Source organism: Squalius cephalus, assembly GCF_949319135.1.
Source record: "Squalius cephalus genome assembly, chromosome: 7".
NCBI classification, from domain to species: domain Eukaryota; kingdom Metazoa; phylum Chordata; class Actinopteri; order Cypriniformes; family Leuciscidae; genus Squalius; species Squalius cephalus.
The window spans coordinates 37,307,200-37,326,726 of NC_137128.1; the positions used below are offsets into that span (position 1 = coordinate 37,307,200).

Genomic DNA, 19,527 nt, shown 5'->3' on the forward strand with positions numbered 1-19,527 from the left:
TCAAAGGGTCTCTCATTTACAAAGAAGAATGTAAACGGCTTCAGACTGATAAACCTGTGGGAAAAGAACAGAATGACTGTCTCAATCAGCATAAACAACAGATTTTAATATATCATAAAATGACATGTTTCTAGTCTCATAAACTGTCTTGCGAGTTTCTGTACCAGACTGCCATCTACAGGTAGCAGTCGTGTAAACTATATGACTGGCACATTCAATATTAAAACCAGGAAATGTTTCAGTTCAGAGAAATTGAAACCTAAGCTCAAGCTGTTGTCGAACCGTTGTGGATGTCTCTTGATCTGTGCAATAAAATGGCAGAATCCAGTGTTTCTTTGGCTCAGGATCAGTTCAGTTGTTCAATCTGTCTGGATCTACTGAAGCATCCAGTGACCATTCCCTGTGGACACAGTTACTGTATGATCTGTATCACAGGCTGCTGGGATCAGGATGATCAGAAGGGAGTCTACAGTTGCCCTCAGTGCAGACAGACCTTCACTACAAGACCTGTTTTAGGTAAAAACACCATGCTGGCTGAAGTGGTGGAGAAACTCAAAAAGACAAAACTACAAGCTCGTCCTGCTCAGTGTTACACTGAACCTGGAAATGTGGAGTGTGACGTCTGTACTGGGGACAAAAACAAAGCCATCAAGTCCTGTCTGGTGTGTCTGAACTCTTACTGTCAAAATCATCTGGAACAACATGAGATTTTCTTCAAAGGTAAGAGACACAATCTAATGGACGCCACTGGACGACTTCAGGAGATGATCTGCCCTCAACATGAGAAACTGCTGGAGATTTACTGTCGTACTGATCAGACCTGTATATGTTATCTGTGTACAATGGATGAACACAAAAACCATGACACTGTTTCAACTGCAGCAGAGAGGACTGAGAAACAGGTATGAACTCAGTAGTTGTGCCTCCTAATAAAAATCTTTAATCCCATAATCCCATCTACATAATCCAAGATAATTTTCCAAGAAGTTACTTCCTGGGATCTTCCAAAGATCTTATTTTTTTTACTTGAGGCAATTACTTTTTATGCAGTATAATTTATCAGATTCATTTTTTATTTGTTATTCCTACAGAGACAATTAGGTAAGATGCAAAGAAAATTCCAGCAGAGAATTGAGGAGAGACAGAAGGAGCTTGAGGAGCTGAGAGAGGCTGTAGAGTCTCACAAGGTGAGTTTAGAGCAGAAGAACTGCTGGAAGAGCTGTTTCAGACTCAGTTAGGACTCTCCTCCAGTCAGTCCGTGATGAGCCAGTGCTGGAGCTCTTTCAGTCCCACTGAAGCCCACTGTGGGGAACAGGCTGTGTGAGGGACCAGTAAGAGCTGAGTGAATGGACTGGTTCTAATGCGTCTCTGTGTGTCCTAACAGCGCTCTGCACAGGCAGCAGTGGAGGACAGTGAGAGGATCTTTACTGAGCTGATCCGCTCCATTGAGAGAAGCCGCTCTGAGGTGACACAGCTGATCAGAGACCAGGAGAAGACTGCAGTGAGTCGAGCTGAAGAACAACTGGAGCGACTGGAGCAGGAGATTGAGGATCTGAGGAGGAGAGACGCTGAGCTGGAGCAGCTTTCACACACAGAACATCACATCCATTTCATCCAGGTAACAGAGATCTGACAAACAGGACAGTGTCTTTAGGAAGGGAAGTTTCTGTGTCTTTAGCTGGTGTTTCTTTTGTGTCTGTGTGTCTGTGTAGAGTTTCCAGTCTCTCTCTGTCCCTCCTGGATCTACAGACTCGTCCAGCATCACTGTCAGTCCTCGTCTCTCTTTTGATGATGTTGGTAAATCTGTGTCTCATCTGAGAGAGAAACTGGAGCATTTCTACAGAGCGGAAATAGAGAAGATATCTGGCAGAGGTAAGCTTTACATTTACTGACATGTATCACATGATGTCGTGTAAAAAACAATGCATGTTTAAAATATTCTTAAATGTTTAATAATTAAACTTGTTTTAAATTATTTTACAATATTTATAATAAAATGTCTGTTGGTTTCCACAGTGAGAAACATCAACATCATTTTCACCCCTGAACCCAAGACCCATGAGGAGTTTCTCCAATGTAAGTCTCTATGATCATACATGAACATAAAGAGACAAACTTTAGTTCTTATTATATATCAGCAATCAGACTGAACTGTGCAGAACTGCATATTACGCTCTTGATTTACATGAGACACATTATATGTTTAAGTGCACTATAAGTGTAACAGTAGTAAACTTAAAGTGCACAACTATTTCACAACTACATTTCTCATTTGCATCTACAAGTGAACTTCTAAGTATACTTTTTATACTAGTAGTAATTCTTACACTAGTAGTTACTTTTTATAATATTTTTAGTTTATGAAAGTACACATTGAAGTGTACTCTCAGTAAACAACTAGTTTAGTAGTTTTATACTGCAAGTATATATGTATCTGAGTATCTGAATGTTTGTGTAGGCTATACACTGGTAGTGTACTTAGAAATTTACTTTAAATCTATTTAACTTTTCTCTAATGTTCTGCCTAACATTACTGAATGAAATGGCGACCCAGCTATAGGACTGTGAAGCTTTGAAAGTATGAGATAAAAAGTATGCATGAAGATATAATAAAATGTTTTTAAACTTAGTTAAAGTGCAGTTAAAGGTATATTTCAAGTATAAAAATCAATACCTAAATAAGAACATAGTAGTAAATAATATATAAATAGTAAACTATAAGTATGATCTTATGTTCACTTAAAGAAAAACTATGTGGAAAATGTATTTAACAGGCTTATCAAAAGATTAAACACAACTACAAGCCAAGTATACTTAGAATCCTTAATTATACTTTTAAGTATATCTCGATCAAAAGATAGGTCAAATATACTTAGACCTTTCTGTCAGTATAAGTAGAGTATACTTAAGTGCAATTTGAAAGATATTTCTGAGAAGTACATAAAGTATATTTCTGAGAAGTATATAAAAAGTAGACTGAAAGTATACTTTCTTATTTTTAGTTTAAAAAAGTACTAATTACTAAATAACTACTAATTACACACTTAAATAAACTTCTTTTTCGCAAAGGTAGTTTATCTTACTGTGTTAGTTAAAGGTCCTGGTCTGGACACTGCTAGTTTTTGTTTTGACAGAGAAACATTAAAATGGACCTTTAGCTGTAAACTACAGCTTTTGATAGAGCTGATGTCTTTAAAACATTTGAACAGGACTAAAACCTAAACAGAAATTTGAATTGACTTTTCAGTTCTACATTTTTTTACCAATAATTTTTTCCGGTCAACTCCAAACACATACGGACACACCAACATGATGACACACGATGTTATGATGTTGATAACAGTGAGGCAGATGTTGTGTAGCCTTTTCCCTAAAGTAACATCACTGACTTTTTCATATATATAAAATCCTAAATATAATAAAGGTCTGGTGTTTTACTTTTTATCTTAAAACAGATTCCCATCAGCTCTCTTTGGATTCAAACACAGTGAATGAATACCTGGAACTGTCTGAAGGGAACAGAGGGATTATATATGCTGACAAAAAACAGCCATATCCGGATCATCCAGAAAGATTTAATAGTTTTACTCAGGTGTTGAGTAAAGAGAGTGTATGTGGACGCTGTTACTGGGAGGTTGAGAGGAGTGGTAAAGTGAATATATCAGTGTCATATAAGAGCATCAGCAGGAAGGGACGGGGAGATGAGTGTAGCTTTGGAGGTAATGATCAGTCTTGGAGTTTGTTCTGCTCTGACTCCAGTTTCTCATTCTGGCATAATAACAAACAGACTAAACTCCCTGCTGACTCCATCTCCTCTAGAATAGGAGTGTATGTGGATCACAGTGCAGGAACTCTGTCCTTCTACAGCGTCTCTGACACAATGACCCTCATTCACAGAGTCCACACCACATTCACTCAGCCTCTCTATCCTGGGTTTCGGGCTATTGGAATTTTAACAAAACAATTTAGGTTGTTTTGTTCCAAAGTGACATTCTGTGATCTAACAATATAGATGGTACAGATACTGTGAGAAATATTCTCAAAATATAATTGTTATGTTATTGACATTTTTTTGTGATGTTTACTCAAAACATTAACAACACAATTGTAATCATTAGCATTAAGTGATTTTATTCGTGAATTGCAATGATGCTTATTTGTTATGTCCGACATTGTCTTTTACAAATAAATAAATCTGTTTTCTTCACCACACAGAACAGCTCTGTATCTTCAAAGAGTGTATGTACATCCATCTGCAGTTTTCATTGTTTCAATTGTTATATATTTTTGCTAAACATTCATCATTTTCTACTTATAATTCTTTTTTATTTCAATTTTTTTATTTTATATATATATATATATATATATAATAAAAAAATTGAAATAAAAAAGAATTATAAGTATATATATATATATATATATATATATATATATATATATATATATATATATATATTATATATATATATATATATATATATATATATATATATATATATATATATATATATATATATATATATATATTAAAGAAAATAGTACTCAACTTACAAATATTTTCTCTGCAGCATCAACTGATGACACCAGAGGGCACACCAAGACAAAAAAAAGATTTATTGAGCATTTTATTCTCCTGTGTGCTGGGTTATAGCTGGTACAAGTCATGCCATGATTCACGTCTGAAATGCTGCTAGTGTCTTCCATAGAGGCTGCTTCATATGTTGTTGATGTATGTGACATAGTGTAAAGCAAGTAGTGATTCCCCCTCATAGACTGTAACTTTATTACCACTTTCAAGGCCCAGAAAGGTAGTAAAGAAATTGTTAAAATAGTCCATGTGACTACAGTGGTTCAAACTTAATTTTATGAAGCAACAAAAATACTTTTATGTGCAAAAAATAAAATAAAATTAAAGCTGCAAGCAGCGATGAAAAGGGCCCTCGCACCCCTGCCACCGCCACCCGGCGCCTTTAAGAAATGCCTTAAGATTACGCTCACCAAATTTGAAGAGGATCAGATCAAAACTGTAGGAGGAGTTTGTTAAAGTACAACATCAGGAAATGGCAAAAACTGCCCAAAATCTGAGAGGAAGTTCAAAATAGCTGACTTCCTGTTGTGTTTAGGGCTACGCTCCAAGAGACTTTTTTGTAGGTATTGGGTCTTTACATGTATGTACCAAATTTCATACCTGTACGTGAAACGTCGAGCCGGGGCAAAATGTAGGGGCAATAAGTAAGCCATTTTGCCCCACCCAATTTTGAAAACCACATCACACGTAAATTTTCACCACTTCTGAAGCGTGTGCAAAGTTTCATGATTTTTCGAGCACGTTTTGTATTTGCCACACTTCCTGCTACCAGCAGGTGGCGCTATTGCTATAACCATAATGAGCATGGTCATGTGTTCAGGACAGGACTCTTATCAAACATGTGAAGTTTGGGGCAGATTGAAAATTGTATGCCTGAGTTACTGCAGGCTGTCTGTGGTTGCCTAGCAACATCGGAACTGCAAGCAACATTAATATTGAACTTATCTGATCATGCATATATCACCAAAAGGCCGAAATTGGGTGAACGTTTGTCAGGCCGCCGAGGGCACACCCTTCGACGAAAACTCAAGATCTTCGCAATTTAACGTCGCAAAGGCCTTCAGATTACACTCACCAAATTTGAAGAGGATCAGATCAAATCTGTAGGAGGAGTTCGTTAAAGTACAACATCAGGAAATTACGAAAAATGCCCAAAATCTAGGAGGAAGTTCAAAATAGCTCACTTCCTGTTGTGTTTAGGGCTATGCTCCAAGAGACTTTTTGTAGGTTTACAAATTTCATACCTGTGCGTGAAACGTAGAGCCGGGGCAAAATGTGGGGGCAATAATTTACCGAATTTGCCCCACCCAATTTTGAAAACCATATCACACGTAAATTTTCACCACTTCTGAAGCGTGTGCAAAGTTTCATGAGTTTTCGAGCATGTTTAGGCCCTCTAAAAAGCGATTCACTTTGGAGAAGAAGAAGAAGAAGAATAAACGGAGCAAAAACAATAGGGTCCTCTCACCATCGGTGCTCGGGCCCTAATAAAGATAATAATGACGTGCAGTGTCTGATGCTGTTCACGTTGTAAACAATGCAGCTCTTCTGGGTTCTGGGTCAGAACGCCAGCTCAGATTTGACCGGCTCCTGCGTCAAAAACACACACATGCATCGTGGTGCTCACCTGAGCAGCGCCAGAGACTCGGAAGAGAAGAAAATGTTGAATAAAGTCATTATTTTTGGGGGGTTTTTGCTCAAAAAGTATTCACGTCGCTTCATATAATTAAGATTGAACCACTGTAGTCACATGGACTATTTTATCAATGTCTTTACTACCTTTCTGGGCCTTGAAAGTGGTAAATTTGTAGTTTATGGGGGGGTCAGAAAGCTCTCAGATTTCATGAAAAATATCTTAATTTGTGTTCTGAAGATGAACGAAGTTCTTACGGGTTTGGAACGACATGAGGGTGAGTAATTAATGACAGAATTTTCACTTTTGAGTGAACTAACCCTTTAAGTGTCAACCTGTGAAAACATAAAGATCACTAGTCAATGTCCAAATACTTTACTTGAAAATGGTGAGTGACAAGAATTGCTTAGATTTCCAAATACCTGCAGTTCTCAGACTGCTGAGACCCTGATGTGGCACGACACTCTACGTTCAAATCTGTGTGTACCCGTTTTATAAATGAGTCCCCTGGTCTGGTCACTTGTGTTCATCACTCACTGCTAGGTTCTGTTATGGTAGATAAACATTACAATGAACCTTCAGCTCAACTGTACAGTTTGTGAGGCTGCTGAGTTTGTACAGCTGCTAAAAAGAGATTTTAAAACTTTTAAACAGGACAAAAAATAAATAGAAAAGAAATAGATTTGACTTTTCAATTCAAAATTTTTAACTATAATTTCTGATGGTCAACTCTAAACACACACAGACACACCAATACAATAATGTTAACAGTGAGGCAGATGTTGTGAATCTTTTTTTTCTAAAGTATATAACATGACTGTAACTTTCCATGTATTTAAAAACCTAAATATAATAAATCTCTGGTGTTTTATTTTTAAGACTGAAAGTCATGTATTACTTGATAAATGCAGATTATGTGTTTTATCTTAAACAGATTCCCGTCAACACACTTTGGATCCAAACACAGTTAATAAAAACCTGGCACTGTCTGAAGGGAACAGAGTGATTAAATACACTGACAAAGTCCAGCGGTATCCTGATCATCCAGACAGATTTAATGGTTATCCTCAGGTGTTGTGTCGAGAGAGTGTGTGTGGACGCTGTTACTGGGAGGTTGAGTGGAGTGGTGAAGTGGATATATCAGTGTCATATAAGAGCATCAGTAGGAAGGGACGGGGAGATGAATGTGCGTTTGGATATAATGATCAGTCCTGGAGTTTGTTCTGCTCTAACTCCAGTTTCTCATTCTGGCATAATAACAAACAGACTAAACTCCCTGCAGTCTCCATCTCCTCTAGAATAGGAGTGTATGTGGATCACAGTGCAGGAACTCTGTCCTTCTACAGCGTCTCTGACACAATGACCCTCATTCACAGAGTCCACACCACATTCACTCAGCCTCTCTATCCTGGGTTTAGAGGTACTATATCATGGACAGGACTGAGCTCAAAAATGAAACTGATCTATCAATATAGAGATTATATGCAGAGATTCCACAAATAATATTGTGAGAGATATTCTCAAGAAAGATATCATTGTCATGTCTTGATTTTGACAATGTTTCTTATGTTTACTCCAAATATTATCAGCACAATATTAATCATTTTTATTCACAAGTTGCAGTTATGCTTGTTATTTATGTCTGACGTTGTCTTTTAAATAGAAATCAACTATATTTTCTTCACCTAACAGAACAAAAGAATTCAAAGTGATTTTTCATTTCATTATTTAGCGCTGACAGCTTTGTATCTTCAGAGAGTGTATGTACATGCAGTTCTAGCAGATCACATTCAACAAACGACTGAATAAATGCATTTAATAAACTAACTTATTCTCTCTGTTTCTGCAATTTCCCCAAATCCCTTCCATAAATGACCTCTTGACATTTAAGAGAGGGAGCCCACAACACATTCACTTAATGGAATTACAACCTAAATTAAAGATGATTTGTAACATTACTTTTATCATGAGAAGAAGACAAGGATCTGCGGAGTCAGTTTAATTCTGTAAGCACTTCACAAAACTGCAGTCAGTTTCAGATCACTAATCAAATGCTGTGTTTGTCTCTTATTTTGGTAGCTGTCAACATACAGTACACACATGGAAGAATCACAATTAAACTGAATGTTGGACAAATGATCACCTGTCCAGTTTTGAAACTTTAGTTTGAACATTGATCCTCATCCCTGAGAGCTGATGAAGTCCAGGACTGGTGCTGTTGTAATCGTTCTCTGAAGCATGTGTGTGTTGCAATGCAGTGAAGACTCGTGTCTGGTCAGGTTTTATTTGCTGACGGTGTTTTAATAAACTGTCGCCAGCACAAAAAAGCTTTCCTGTAGCTCAAACAGTAGAGAATGGTGCTAGCAACACCCAGGTACTGTGTTCGATTCCCAGGGAATGCATTATTTGATGTAATGTAGCCTATACCTTAAATGCAATGCTAGTCCCTTTGGACAAAATAATGTGAATGTAACTTACATTCAAAGGGTCTCTCATTCACAAAGAAGAATGTAACCGGCTTCAGATACTTGATAATCCTGTTAAAAGAACAGAATGTGTGTTACAATCAGCATAAACAACAGATTTTAACATATCATAGAAAATGATATCTAAGTATGCTATCTATTCTCATAAACTGTCGCAGTTTCTGTACAAGACTGCCTTCTAGTGGTCGTGTAAATTACATGACTGGCACATTTGCACAAGTTTTAAAACCAGGAAATGTTTCAGTTCAGAGAAATTGAAACCTAAGCTCAAGCTGCTGTCGAACCATTGTAGATGTCTCTCTATCTGTGCATTAAAATGGCAGAATCCAGTGTTTCTTTGGCTCAGGATCAGCTCAGTTGTTCAATCTGTCTGGATCTACTGAAGGATCCAGTGGGCATTCCCTGTGGACACAGTTACTGTATGATCTGTATCACAGGCTGCTGGGATCAGGATGATCAGAAGGGAGTCTACAGCTGTCCTCAGTGCAGACAGAGCTTCACTACAAGACCTGTTTTAGGTAAAAACACCATGCTGGCTGAAGTGGTGGAGAAACTCAAGAAGGCAAAACTACAAGCTCGTCCTGCTCAGTGTTACACTGAGTCTGGAGATGTGGAGTGTGACGTCTGTACTGGGGACAAAAACAAAGCCATCAAGTCCTGTCTGGTGTGTCTGAACTCTTACTGTCAAAATCATCTGGAACAACATGAGATTTTCTTCAAAAGTAAGAGACACAATCTAATGGACGCCACTGGACGACTTCAGGAGATGATCTGCCCTCAACATGAGAAACTACTGGAGATTTACTGTCGTACTGATCAACACTGTATATGTTATTTGTGTACAATGGATGAACACAAAAACCATGACACTGTATCAGCTGCAGCAGAGAGGACTGAGAAACAGGTATGAACTCAGTAGTTGTGCCTCCTAATAAAAATCTTTAATCCCATAATCCCATCTACATAATCCAAGATAATTTTCCAAGAAATTACTTATAGGATCTCCCAAGGATCTTATTTTTTTACTTGAGGCAATTACTTTTTATGCAGTATAATTGATCAGATTCATTTTTTATTTTTTATTCCTACAGAGACAATTGGGTAAGATGCAAAGAAAATTCCAGCAGAGAGTCCAGGAGAGACAGAAGGAGCTTGAGGATCTGAGAGAGGCTGTAGAGTCTCACAAGGTGAGTTTAGAGCAGAAGAACTGCTGGAAGAGCTGTTTCAGACTCAGTTAGGACTCTCCTCCAGTCAGTCCGTGAGGAGCCAGTGCTGGAGCTCTTTCAGTCCCACTGAAGCCCACTGTGGGGAACAGGCTGTGTGAGGGACCAGTAAGAGCTGAGTGAATGGACTGGTTCTAATGCGTCTCTGTGTGTCCTAACAGCGCTCTGCACAGGCAGCAGTGGAGGACAGTGAGAGGATCTTTACTGAGCTGATCTGCTCCATTGAGAGAAGCCGCTCTGAGGTGACACAGCTGATCAGAGACCGGGAAAAGACTGCAGTGAGTCGAGCTGAAGAACAACTGGAGCGACTGGAGCAGGAGATTGAGGATCTGAGGAGGAGAGACACTGAGCTGGAGCAGCTTTCACACACAGAACATCACATTCAATTCCTCCAGGTAACAGAGATCTGACAAACAAATTGATTTTGAAATTGATCTTTCTGTCTTTAGCTGGTGTTTCTATTGTGTCTGTGTAGAGTTTCCAGTCTCTCTCTGTCCCTCCTGGATCTACAGACTCGTCCAGCATCACTGTCAGTTCTCGTCTCTCTTTTGATGATGTTGGTAAATCTGTGTCTCATCTGAGAGAGAAACTGGAGCATTTCTGCAGAGAGGAGATAGAGAAGATATCTGGCAGAGGTAAGCTTTACATTTACTGACATGTATCACATGATGTCATGTAGAAAGACCATTCATATTTAAATCATTAAAAAATGTTTAATATTTAAATGTAATATTATTTTACAATATTTACTACAAAATGTCTGTTGGATTCCATAGTGAGAAACATTAATATCATTCCCACCCCTGAACCCAAGACCCATGAGGAGTTTCTGCAATGTAAGTCTCTATGATCATACATGTACACTGCCATTCAAATGTTTGGGATCAGTAGGATTTTTTTTATGTTTTTAAAACAATTATCTTCTGCTCACCAAGGCTGCAATTATTTAATTAAAGATACCAAAAATGTTTTCAGTTTGAATATAATGTGAAATGTAATTTATTCCTGTGATGTAAATACTTCAGTCTTCAGTGTCACATGATCCTTCAGAAATCAGTCTAAAATGATGATTTGCTGTTCAAGAAACATTTATTATTATTATCAATGTTGAAAATGGTTGTGTATCATTTTTTTCAGGATTATTTGATGAATAGAAAGTTCAAAAGAACAGCATTTATCTGAAATAGAAAGCTTTTGTAACATTATACACTACCGTTCAAAAGTTTGGGGTCAGTAAAAAAAATATTTTTTAAAGAAATTAATACTTTTATTCAGCAATAATCCATTAAGTTGATCAAAAGTGACAGTAAAGACATTACAAAATATTATATTTCAAATGAATGCTGTCCTTTTGAACTTTCAATTTATCAAAGAATTCTGAAAAAAAAATTACACAACTGTTTTCAACATAATAATCAGAAATGTTTCTTGAGCAGCAAATCAGCATATTAGAATTATTTCTGAAGGATCATGTGACACTGAAGACTGGAGTAATGATGCTGAAAATACAGCTTTTCATCACAAGAATAAATTACATTTTAAAATATATTCAAATAAAAAGTTATTTTAAATTGTAATAATATTTCACAATATTACTGTTTTTTTGTATTTTTAATTAAATAAATGCAGCCTTGGTGAGCAGAAGATAATTGTTTTAAAAACATTAAAAATCTTAATGATCCCAAACATTTGAATGGCAGACATAAAAAGAAAAACTTTAGCATTTATTAAACTGAACTGTATACACCACTCTTGATTTACATAAGACACATTTACTCTGTTAATATTCAAAGTACAATAAATTATACCATTCAGGAATAATCACATGATAGTTAGTTCATCTTGCTGGGTTAGTTAAAAGTCCTGGGGTGCGTTTCCCAAAAGCATTGTAAGCCTAAGTTAATCGTTCAGACCATTGGTGGCATTTGTTCTACGATCAGCTTATGATGCTTTTGGGAAACACAGCCCTGATCTAGTCACTTGTGTTCATCACTAACTGCTACATTAGGTTGTTTTGACAGAGAAACATTAAAATGCACCTTCAGCTCAAATGTACAGTTTGTGAGGCTGCTGAGTTTGTATAGCAGCTGAAAAGAGATTTTAAAACATTTGAACAGGAGTAAAAAAAAAAAAAGAAAAAAAAAAAAAAAAAGAGATTTGACTTTTCAATTCTAAATCTTTAACCAACTATTATTTCTGCTGTTCAACTCCAAACACATACAGACACACCAATACAATGATGTAAATTTTTTTTCCTAAAATATATAACATGACTGTAACTTTCCATGTATTTAAAAACCTTAATATAATAAACCTCTGGTGTTTTATTTTTATGACTGAAAGTCATGTATTACTTGATAAATGCAGATTATGTGTTTTATCTTAAACAGATTCCCGTCAGCTCTCTTTGGATCCAAACACAGTGAATAAATACCTGGAACTGTCTGAAGGGAACAGAGTGATTAAATACACTGACAAAGTCCAGCCGTATCCTGATCATCCAGACAGATTTGATTATTATTGTCAGGTGTTGTGTCGAGAGAGTGTGTGTGGACGCTGTTACTGGGAGGTTGAGTGGAGTGGTGAGGTGGATATATCAGTGTCATATCAGAGCATCAGCAGGAAGGGACGGAGAAATGAGTGTAGATTTGGACGTAATGATCAGTCCTGGAATTTGTCCTGCTCTGACTCCAGTTGCTCATTCTGGCATAATAACAAACAGACTAAACTCCCTGCAGTCTCCATCTCCTCTAGAATAGGAGTGTATGTGGATCACAGTGCAGGAACTCTGTCCTTCTACAGCGTCTCTGACACAATGACCCTCATTCACAGAGTCCACACCACATTCACTCAGCCTCTCTATCCTGGGTTTAGATGTACTTTATGGACAGGACAGTGCTCAAAAATGACACTCTGTGACCTATCAATATAAATTATATGCAGAGATTTTACAAATAATATTGTGAGAGATATTCTCAAGATATCATTGTCATGTCTTGATCTTGACAATGTTTCTTATGTTTACTCCAAATATTATCGGCACAATATTAATCATTTTTATTCACAAGTTGCAGTTATGCTTGTTATTTATGTCTGACGTTGTCTTTTAAATAGAAATCAACTATATTTTCTTCACCTAACAGAACAAAAGAATTCAAAGTGATTTTTCATTTCATTATTTAGCGCTGACAGCTTTGTATCTTCAGAGAGTGTATGTACATGCAGTTCTAGCAGATCACATTCAACAAACTATAAATGCATTTAATAAACTAACTTATTCTCTCTGTTCTGCAATTTCCCCAAATCCCTTCCATAAATGACCTCTTGACATTTAAGAGAGGGAGCCCACAACACATTCACTTAATGGAATTACAACCTAAATTAAAGATGATTTGTAACATTACTTTTATCATGAGAAGAAGACAAGGATCTGCGGAGTCAGTTTAATTCTGTAAGCACTTCACAAAACTGCAGTCAGTTTCAGATCACTAATCAAATGCTGTGTTTGTCTCTTATTTTGGTAGCTGTCAACACACACACATGGAAGAATCACAATTAAACTGAATGTTGGACAAATGATCACCTGTCGAGTTTTGACTCTCTGAACATTGATCCTCATCCCTGAGAGCTGATGAAGTCCAGGACTGGTGCTGTTGTAATCGTTCTCTGAAGCATGTGTGTGTTGCAATGCGCTGAAGACTCGTGTCTGGTCAGGTTTTATTTGCTGACAGTGTTTTTATAAACTGCCGCCAGCACAAAAATTACGAGAATTTCCCTTTACTTCATTTTGCTCTACACCCTAAACTCCTAAACCCTACAGATCATTAAACCCTCAACAAATATTTTTATACCAAAAACAGTGAGCAAAAGCTTTCCTGTAGCTCAAACAGTAGAAAATGGTGCTAGCAACACCAATGTACTGGGTTAGATTCCCAGGGAATGCATGATTTGATTTAATGTACAGTATACCTTGAATGCAATGCTTATCCCTTTGGACAAAATTATGCAAATGTAACTTAAATTCAAAGGGTCTCTCATTTACAAAGAAGAATGTAAACGGCTTCAGATTGATAAACCTGTGGGAAAGAACAGAATGACTGTCACAATCAGCATAAACAACAGATTTTAATATATCATAAAATGACATGTTTCTAGTCTCATAAACTGTCTTGTGAGTTTCTGTGCCAGACTGCCATCTACAGGTAGCAGTCGTGTAAATTATATGACTGGCACATTCAATATTAAAACCAGGAAATGTTTCAGTTCAGAGAAATTGAAACCTAAGCTCAAGCTGTTGTCGAATCGTTGTGGATGTCTCTCGATCTCTGCAATAAAATGGCAGAATCCAGTGTTTCTTTGGCTCAGGATCAGTTCAGTTGTTCAATCTGTCTGGATCTACTGAAGGATCCAGTGACCATTCCCTGTGGACACAGTTACTGTATGATCTGTATCACAGGCTGCTGGGATCAGGATGATCAGAAGGGAGTCTACAGCTGCCCTCAGTGCAGACAGAGCTTCACTACAAGACCTGTTTTAGGTAAAAACACCATGCTGGCTGAAGTGGTGGAGAAACTCCAGAAGACAAAACTACAAGCTCGTCCTGCTCAGTGTTACACTGAGTCTGGAGATGTGGAGTGTGACGTCTGTACTGGGGACAAAAACAAAGCCATCAAATCCTGTCTGGTGTGTCTGAACTCTTACTGTCAAAATCATTTTGAACGTCACGAGGAATTTCACCCAGGAAAGCGACATAAAGTGGTGGACGCCACTGGACGACTTCAGGAGATGATCTGCCCTCAACATGAAAAACTACTGGAGATTTTTTGTCGTACTGATCAAAACTGTATATGTTATTTGTGTATGGTGGATGAACACAAAAACCATGACACTGTGTCAGCTGCAGCAGAGAGAACTGAGAAACAGGTATAAACTATGAGTAGTTATGTTGAATTAAAAGTGTTTCTTCATTATTATGTAATTATATATTTGAAGATAATTTTTAAACAGTTCTTAAACGAAACAGATAATGTAATTTCTACTCTTTGCTCATGTTTGAAACAGTTCTTTGTGACATTCTCTCAAAGAGGCGCATGTAACGAGTTGTATATTGACTGTATACTAAATCTTATAGAGACAGTTGGAAGAGACCAAGATACATTTCCAGCAGAGAGTCCAGGAGAGACAGAAGGAGCTTGAGGATCTGAGAGAGGCTGTAGAGTCTCACAAGGTGAGTTTAGAGCAGAAGAACTGCTGGAAGAGCTGTTTCAGACTCAGTTAGGACTAGGGATGCAACGGTACACGGTAAAATACCGGACCGTTCGGTCAGCCCTGCACGGGACAATCTACCCTCGTGTCCCGCGGTACTTCGGTTTTGCCATTGAGTTCGCGCTGATCCTTTTAGTTTTTGCTTTAGGCGCCGTTCACATATCGCGCCTAAAAACGCGTAGAAAACGCTAGGCGCGCCGCGTTCTCCTTTTTCCAAAGCGCTAGGGCGGTTGCCTCCGGAGGCGTCGGTCGTTGCTAAAGCAACCATCAGCTGCGCTCTGTTTGGTTCTTGTCACGTGACCTACGGTGCGCTTGCGGCATTCTGAAAAGTTGAGAATTTTCTGCTGGGGACATCGTTAGTGCCAACCGGTCTCGGGGACATCGTTAGTGCCAACCGGTCTCGCCTTGCACCAGACAGTGTTGATAGACTCATCTTTTTGCACAAAAATCTCTCAATAGTGGATGAGTAAATAACATTGCACTTTGTATCCTGAATGCAGTATTTTTTCATTATATTATTTAGCTCTGCTTTTTTTTATTCAAAGCACAAGCTAATTTATGTTTGTTAAAGGTAAAAGTGCACTTTTTCTTTCACATTGATCACTTCATATACCAGTTATCAAGGTTTGGAATTGGGATCCACTTGAATATTTTGAAGTGTGTTTGTTTACATTTTGTATTTCATATAAGTGATAGTTGAAGAGGTTGTATTACTTAGTGTTGTTCAGTACAGACTAGAGTGTTAATTTATTCCATACATTGATGTTCTTCCTACTGTGACATTCTGTTTATGCTCATAAGAAAAATAAAACATATTTTTGGGATGAAATAGCAGTCTCTTTCTGCACAAAACATGTACCGAAACCGAACCGAGACCGTGGCCCAAAAACCGAGGTACGGACCGTACCGTGGGCTATCTGTACCGTTGCACCCCTAGTTAGGACTCTCCTCCAGTCAGTCCGTGAGGAGCCAGTGCTGGAGCTCTTTCAGTCCCACTGAAGCCCACTGTGGGGAACAGGCTGTGTGAGGGACCAGTAAGAGCTGAGTGAATGGACTGGTTCTAATGCGTCTCTGTGTGTCCTAACAGCGCTCTGCACAGGCAGCAGTGGAGGACAGTGAGAGGATCTTTACTGAGCTGATCCGCTCCATTGAGAGAAGCCGCTCTGAGGTGACACAGCTGATCAGAGACCGGGAAAAGACTGCAGTGAGTCGAGCTGAAGAACAACTGGAGCGACTGGAGCAGGAGATTGAGGATCTGAGGAGGAGAGACACTGAGCTGGAGCAGCTTTCACACACAGATGATCACATTAATTTCCTCCAGGTAACAGAAATCTGACAAACAGGACAGTGTATTTAGTAATGGAAGAGATTGTGTTTTCTATCTAATGTTTCTGAGTCTTTAGCTGGTGCTTCTATTGTGTCTTTGTGTCTGTGTAGAGTTTCCAGTCTCTCTCTGTTCCTCCTGGATCTACAGACTCGTCCAGCATCACTGTCAGTTCTCGTCTCTCTTTTGATGATGTTGGTAAATCTGTGTCTCATCTGAGAGAGAAACTGGAGCATTTCTGCAGAGAGGAAATAGAGAAGATATCTGGCAGAGGTAAGCTTTACATTTACTGACATGTATCACATGATGTCATGTAAAAAACAATGCATGTTTAAAATATTCTTAAATGTTTTATAATTAAACTTATTTTATATTATTTTACAATATTTACAGTAAAATGTCTGTTTGTTTCCACAGTGAGAAACATTAACATCATTCCCACCCCTGAACCCAAGACCCATGAGGAGTTTCTCCAATGTAAGTCTCTATGATCATACATGTACATAAAGAGACAAACTTTATTTCTTATTATATATCAGCAATAAGTATACTAATGTCAATGTACTAGTAGTAAACTTGTAAGTGTCCTACTTGGGACTGTAGTCCCAATTTACTGCTTGGGACTAAATTGGCCCACTTTTAGTATATAAAATTATACGTTTAAGTGTACTATAAGTGTAACAGCAGTAAACTTTAAACTTTAACTTTATTTCACAACTACGTTTCTCATTTGTACTGCATCTGTACTTACAAATATACTAATTCAACCCAGGGTCCATGCATAGCCTGGTTAGGTTCAGGTAGATTGCAGGAACGAACTTGAATGACAATAATAAGAACACTCTCCCACACACTATTGACTTTACTCTATTTTATTCAGAGCGAATAACGCGTTTCACATATAGTGTCCTCAGGTTCGCTCAGGTATGGTCTGAGCTCTCAGGTGTATCTTAATTACCTTAAGTCACATGATCAGTTGTTCTTAAAGTCATAATATTTTAAATGCCAATATCCAACACATTCCCATAAATACCCAGTTAAGACATAGTTCACATCCTCAAATATATCAACACAATATATACATAATTATCATCATCAAATATATACATAATTATCATCATTGAAAGCCCAATAAGTTTAATAATAATAAAAAAGTTAACACTTTAAACTAAGAGCTGAGAAAATTGCATTTTTGTCAAAGACTTCGTCCGGATGGGATTCGAAGCGATGATCAAAATAGATGCAGTAGATCGAGTCCATCAACACCCCCAAAGCTTCACAGTCCTAGGGTCAACAGTGCATTGGTAACATTAGGCAGTTTTGATTTATATGCTGTTGTTTAATGTTGATTAATGTTGTTTGCGTGAGCAATCTTCTAACACTTGTTTCAGCTTCATCTTCACCTGTGTTTAGATCCGGAGATTCAGATCAGTACTCTATCAGAAGATGTGTAAAAGTAATGTAGATTTGAAGTAAATTCCTAAGTACAGTGGACTATATAAATCATTATTTTCAAACAATGTGAGTTTATAAGACAGTATGCAAAACTATGTGAAAAACGTATTTAATAGGCTATTCAATCAAAAGATTAAACACAACTACAAGCCAAGTATACTTAGAATACTTAATTATACTTTTTAGTATATTTCGATCAAAAGATAGGTACAAGTAGGTCAAATATACTTAGACCTTTTTGTCAGTCAGGTATACTTAAGTGCAATTTTAAATATGTTTCTTAGAGGTAGGCTACTTAAAAAGTATATTTCTGAGAAGTATATAAAAATAGACTGAAAGTATACTTTCTTATTTTTTTATTTAAAAGAAGTACACTAATAGCACATTTGAATAAACGTATTTTATCTTACTGGGTTAGTTAAACATCCTGGTCTGGACACTGCTAGTTTTTGTTTTGACAGAGAAACATTAAAATGGACCTTTAGCTGTAAACTGTACAGTTTGTGATAGAGCTGCTGTCTTTAAAACAGTAAAAACTAAACAGAAATGTGATCTGACTTTCCAACTCTACATTTTTTAACCAACTATAATTTCTTCTGGTCAACTCCAAACACACACAGACACACCAATAAAATGACCAATGCTATGATGTTGGTAACAGTGAGGCAGATGTTGAGTAGCTTTTTCCTTAAAGTAACATCACTGACTCTTTTCATATATATAAAATCCTAAATGTAATAAAGGTCTGGTGTGTTTTATTTCTATGACTTTTTATCTTCATCAGATTCCCGTCAGCTCTCTTTGGATCCAAACACAGTGAATAAAAACCTGGCACTGTCTGAAGGGAACAGAGTGATTAAAGACACTAACAAAGTCCAGCAGTATCCTGATCATCCAGACAGATTTGATGGTTATTGTCAGGTGTTGTGTCGAGAGAGTGTGTGTGGACGCTGTTACTGGGAGGTTGAGTGGAGTGGTAAAGTGGATATATCAGTGTCATATAAGAGCATCAGCAGGAAGGGAAAGGTAAGTAAGTGTAGATTTGGATGTAATGATCAGTCCTGGAGTTTGTACTGTGATTCCAATGACTCCAGTTGCTCACTCTGGCATAATAACAAACAACCTGGACTCCCTGTAGTCTCCAGCTCCTCTAGAATAGGAGTGTATGTGGATCACAGTGCAGGAACTCTGTCCTTCTACAGCGTCTCTGACACAATGACCCTCATTCACAGAGTCCACACCACATTCACTCAGCCTCTCTATCCTGGGTTTTGGCTTTTTAATACAAAATTGGGGTTTCCTTGTTCAAAAGTGACATTATGTGATCTAACAATATAGATGGTACAGATACTGTGAGAAATATTCTCAAAATATAATTGTCATGTTATTGACATTTTTTGTGATGTTTACTCAAAACATTAACAACACAATTGTAATCATTAGCATTAAGTGACTGTATTCGTAAGTTGCAATGATGCTTATTTGTTATGTCCGACATTTGTCTTTTAAAAATAAATAAAATCAGTTTTCTTCACCTCACAGAACTACGGAAT

General features: G+C 37.5%; 3 protein-coding genes across 3 annotated transcripts; all 3 read left to right on the plus strand.

The window, feature by feature from the left end:
• The first annotated feature begins 240 nt into the window (after positions 1 to 240).
• LOC307160968 (tripartite motif-containing protein 16-like) lies at positions 241 to 4,215 on the plus strand. The gene is made up of 6 exons (XM_079875373.1): positions 241 to 902; positions 1,092 to 1,187; positions 1,385 to 1,618; positions 1,713 to 1,872; positions 2,017 to 2,076; positions 3,456 to 4,215. The coding sequence occupies exons 1-6, from the start codon at positions 291 to 293 to the stop codon at positions 4,010 to 4,012; spliced, it is 1,719 nt and encodes a 572-aa protein (XP_079731499.1). The 5' UTR covers positions 241 to 290; the 3' UTR covers positions 4,013 to 4,215.
• A 1,910-nt stretch (positions 4,216 to 6,125) lies between these two features.
• LOC307161832 (stonustoxin subunit beta-like) lies at positions 6,126 to 7,724 on the plus strand (the record flags this gene model as incomplete). The annotated part of the gene is made up of 2 exons (XM_079876769.1): positions 6,126 to 6,147; positions 7,156 to 7,724. The coding sequence occupies 2 exons, from the start codon at positions 6,126 to 6,128 to the stop codon at positions 7,722 to 7,724; spliced, it is 591 nt and encodes a 196-aa protein (XP_079732895.1).
• A 1,299-nt stretch (positions 7,725 to 9,023) lies between these two features.
• On the plus strand, positions 9,024 to 19,317 carry LOC307161833 (uncharacterized protein; the record flags this gene model as incomplete). The annotated part of the gene is made up of 12 exons (XM_079876770.1): positions 9,024 to 9,611; positions 9,799 to 9,894; positions 10,092 to 10,325; positions 10,406 to 10,565; positions 10,707 to 10,766; positions 12,321 to 12,806; positions 14,216 to 14,853; positions 15,062 to 15,157; positions 16,283 to 16,516; positions 16,633 to 16,792; positions 16,937 to 16,996; positions 18,759 to 19,317. 12 exons carry the CDS (start codon positions 9,024 to 9,026, stop codon positions 19,310 to 19,312), a joined length of 3,366 nt encoding a protein of 1,121 aa, XP_079732896.1. The 3' UTR covers positions 19,313 to 19,317.
• Positions 19,318 to 19,527: the final 210 nt, after the last annotated feature.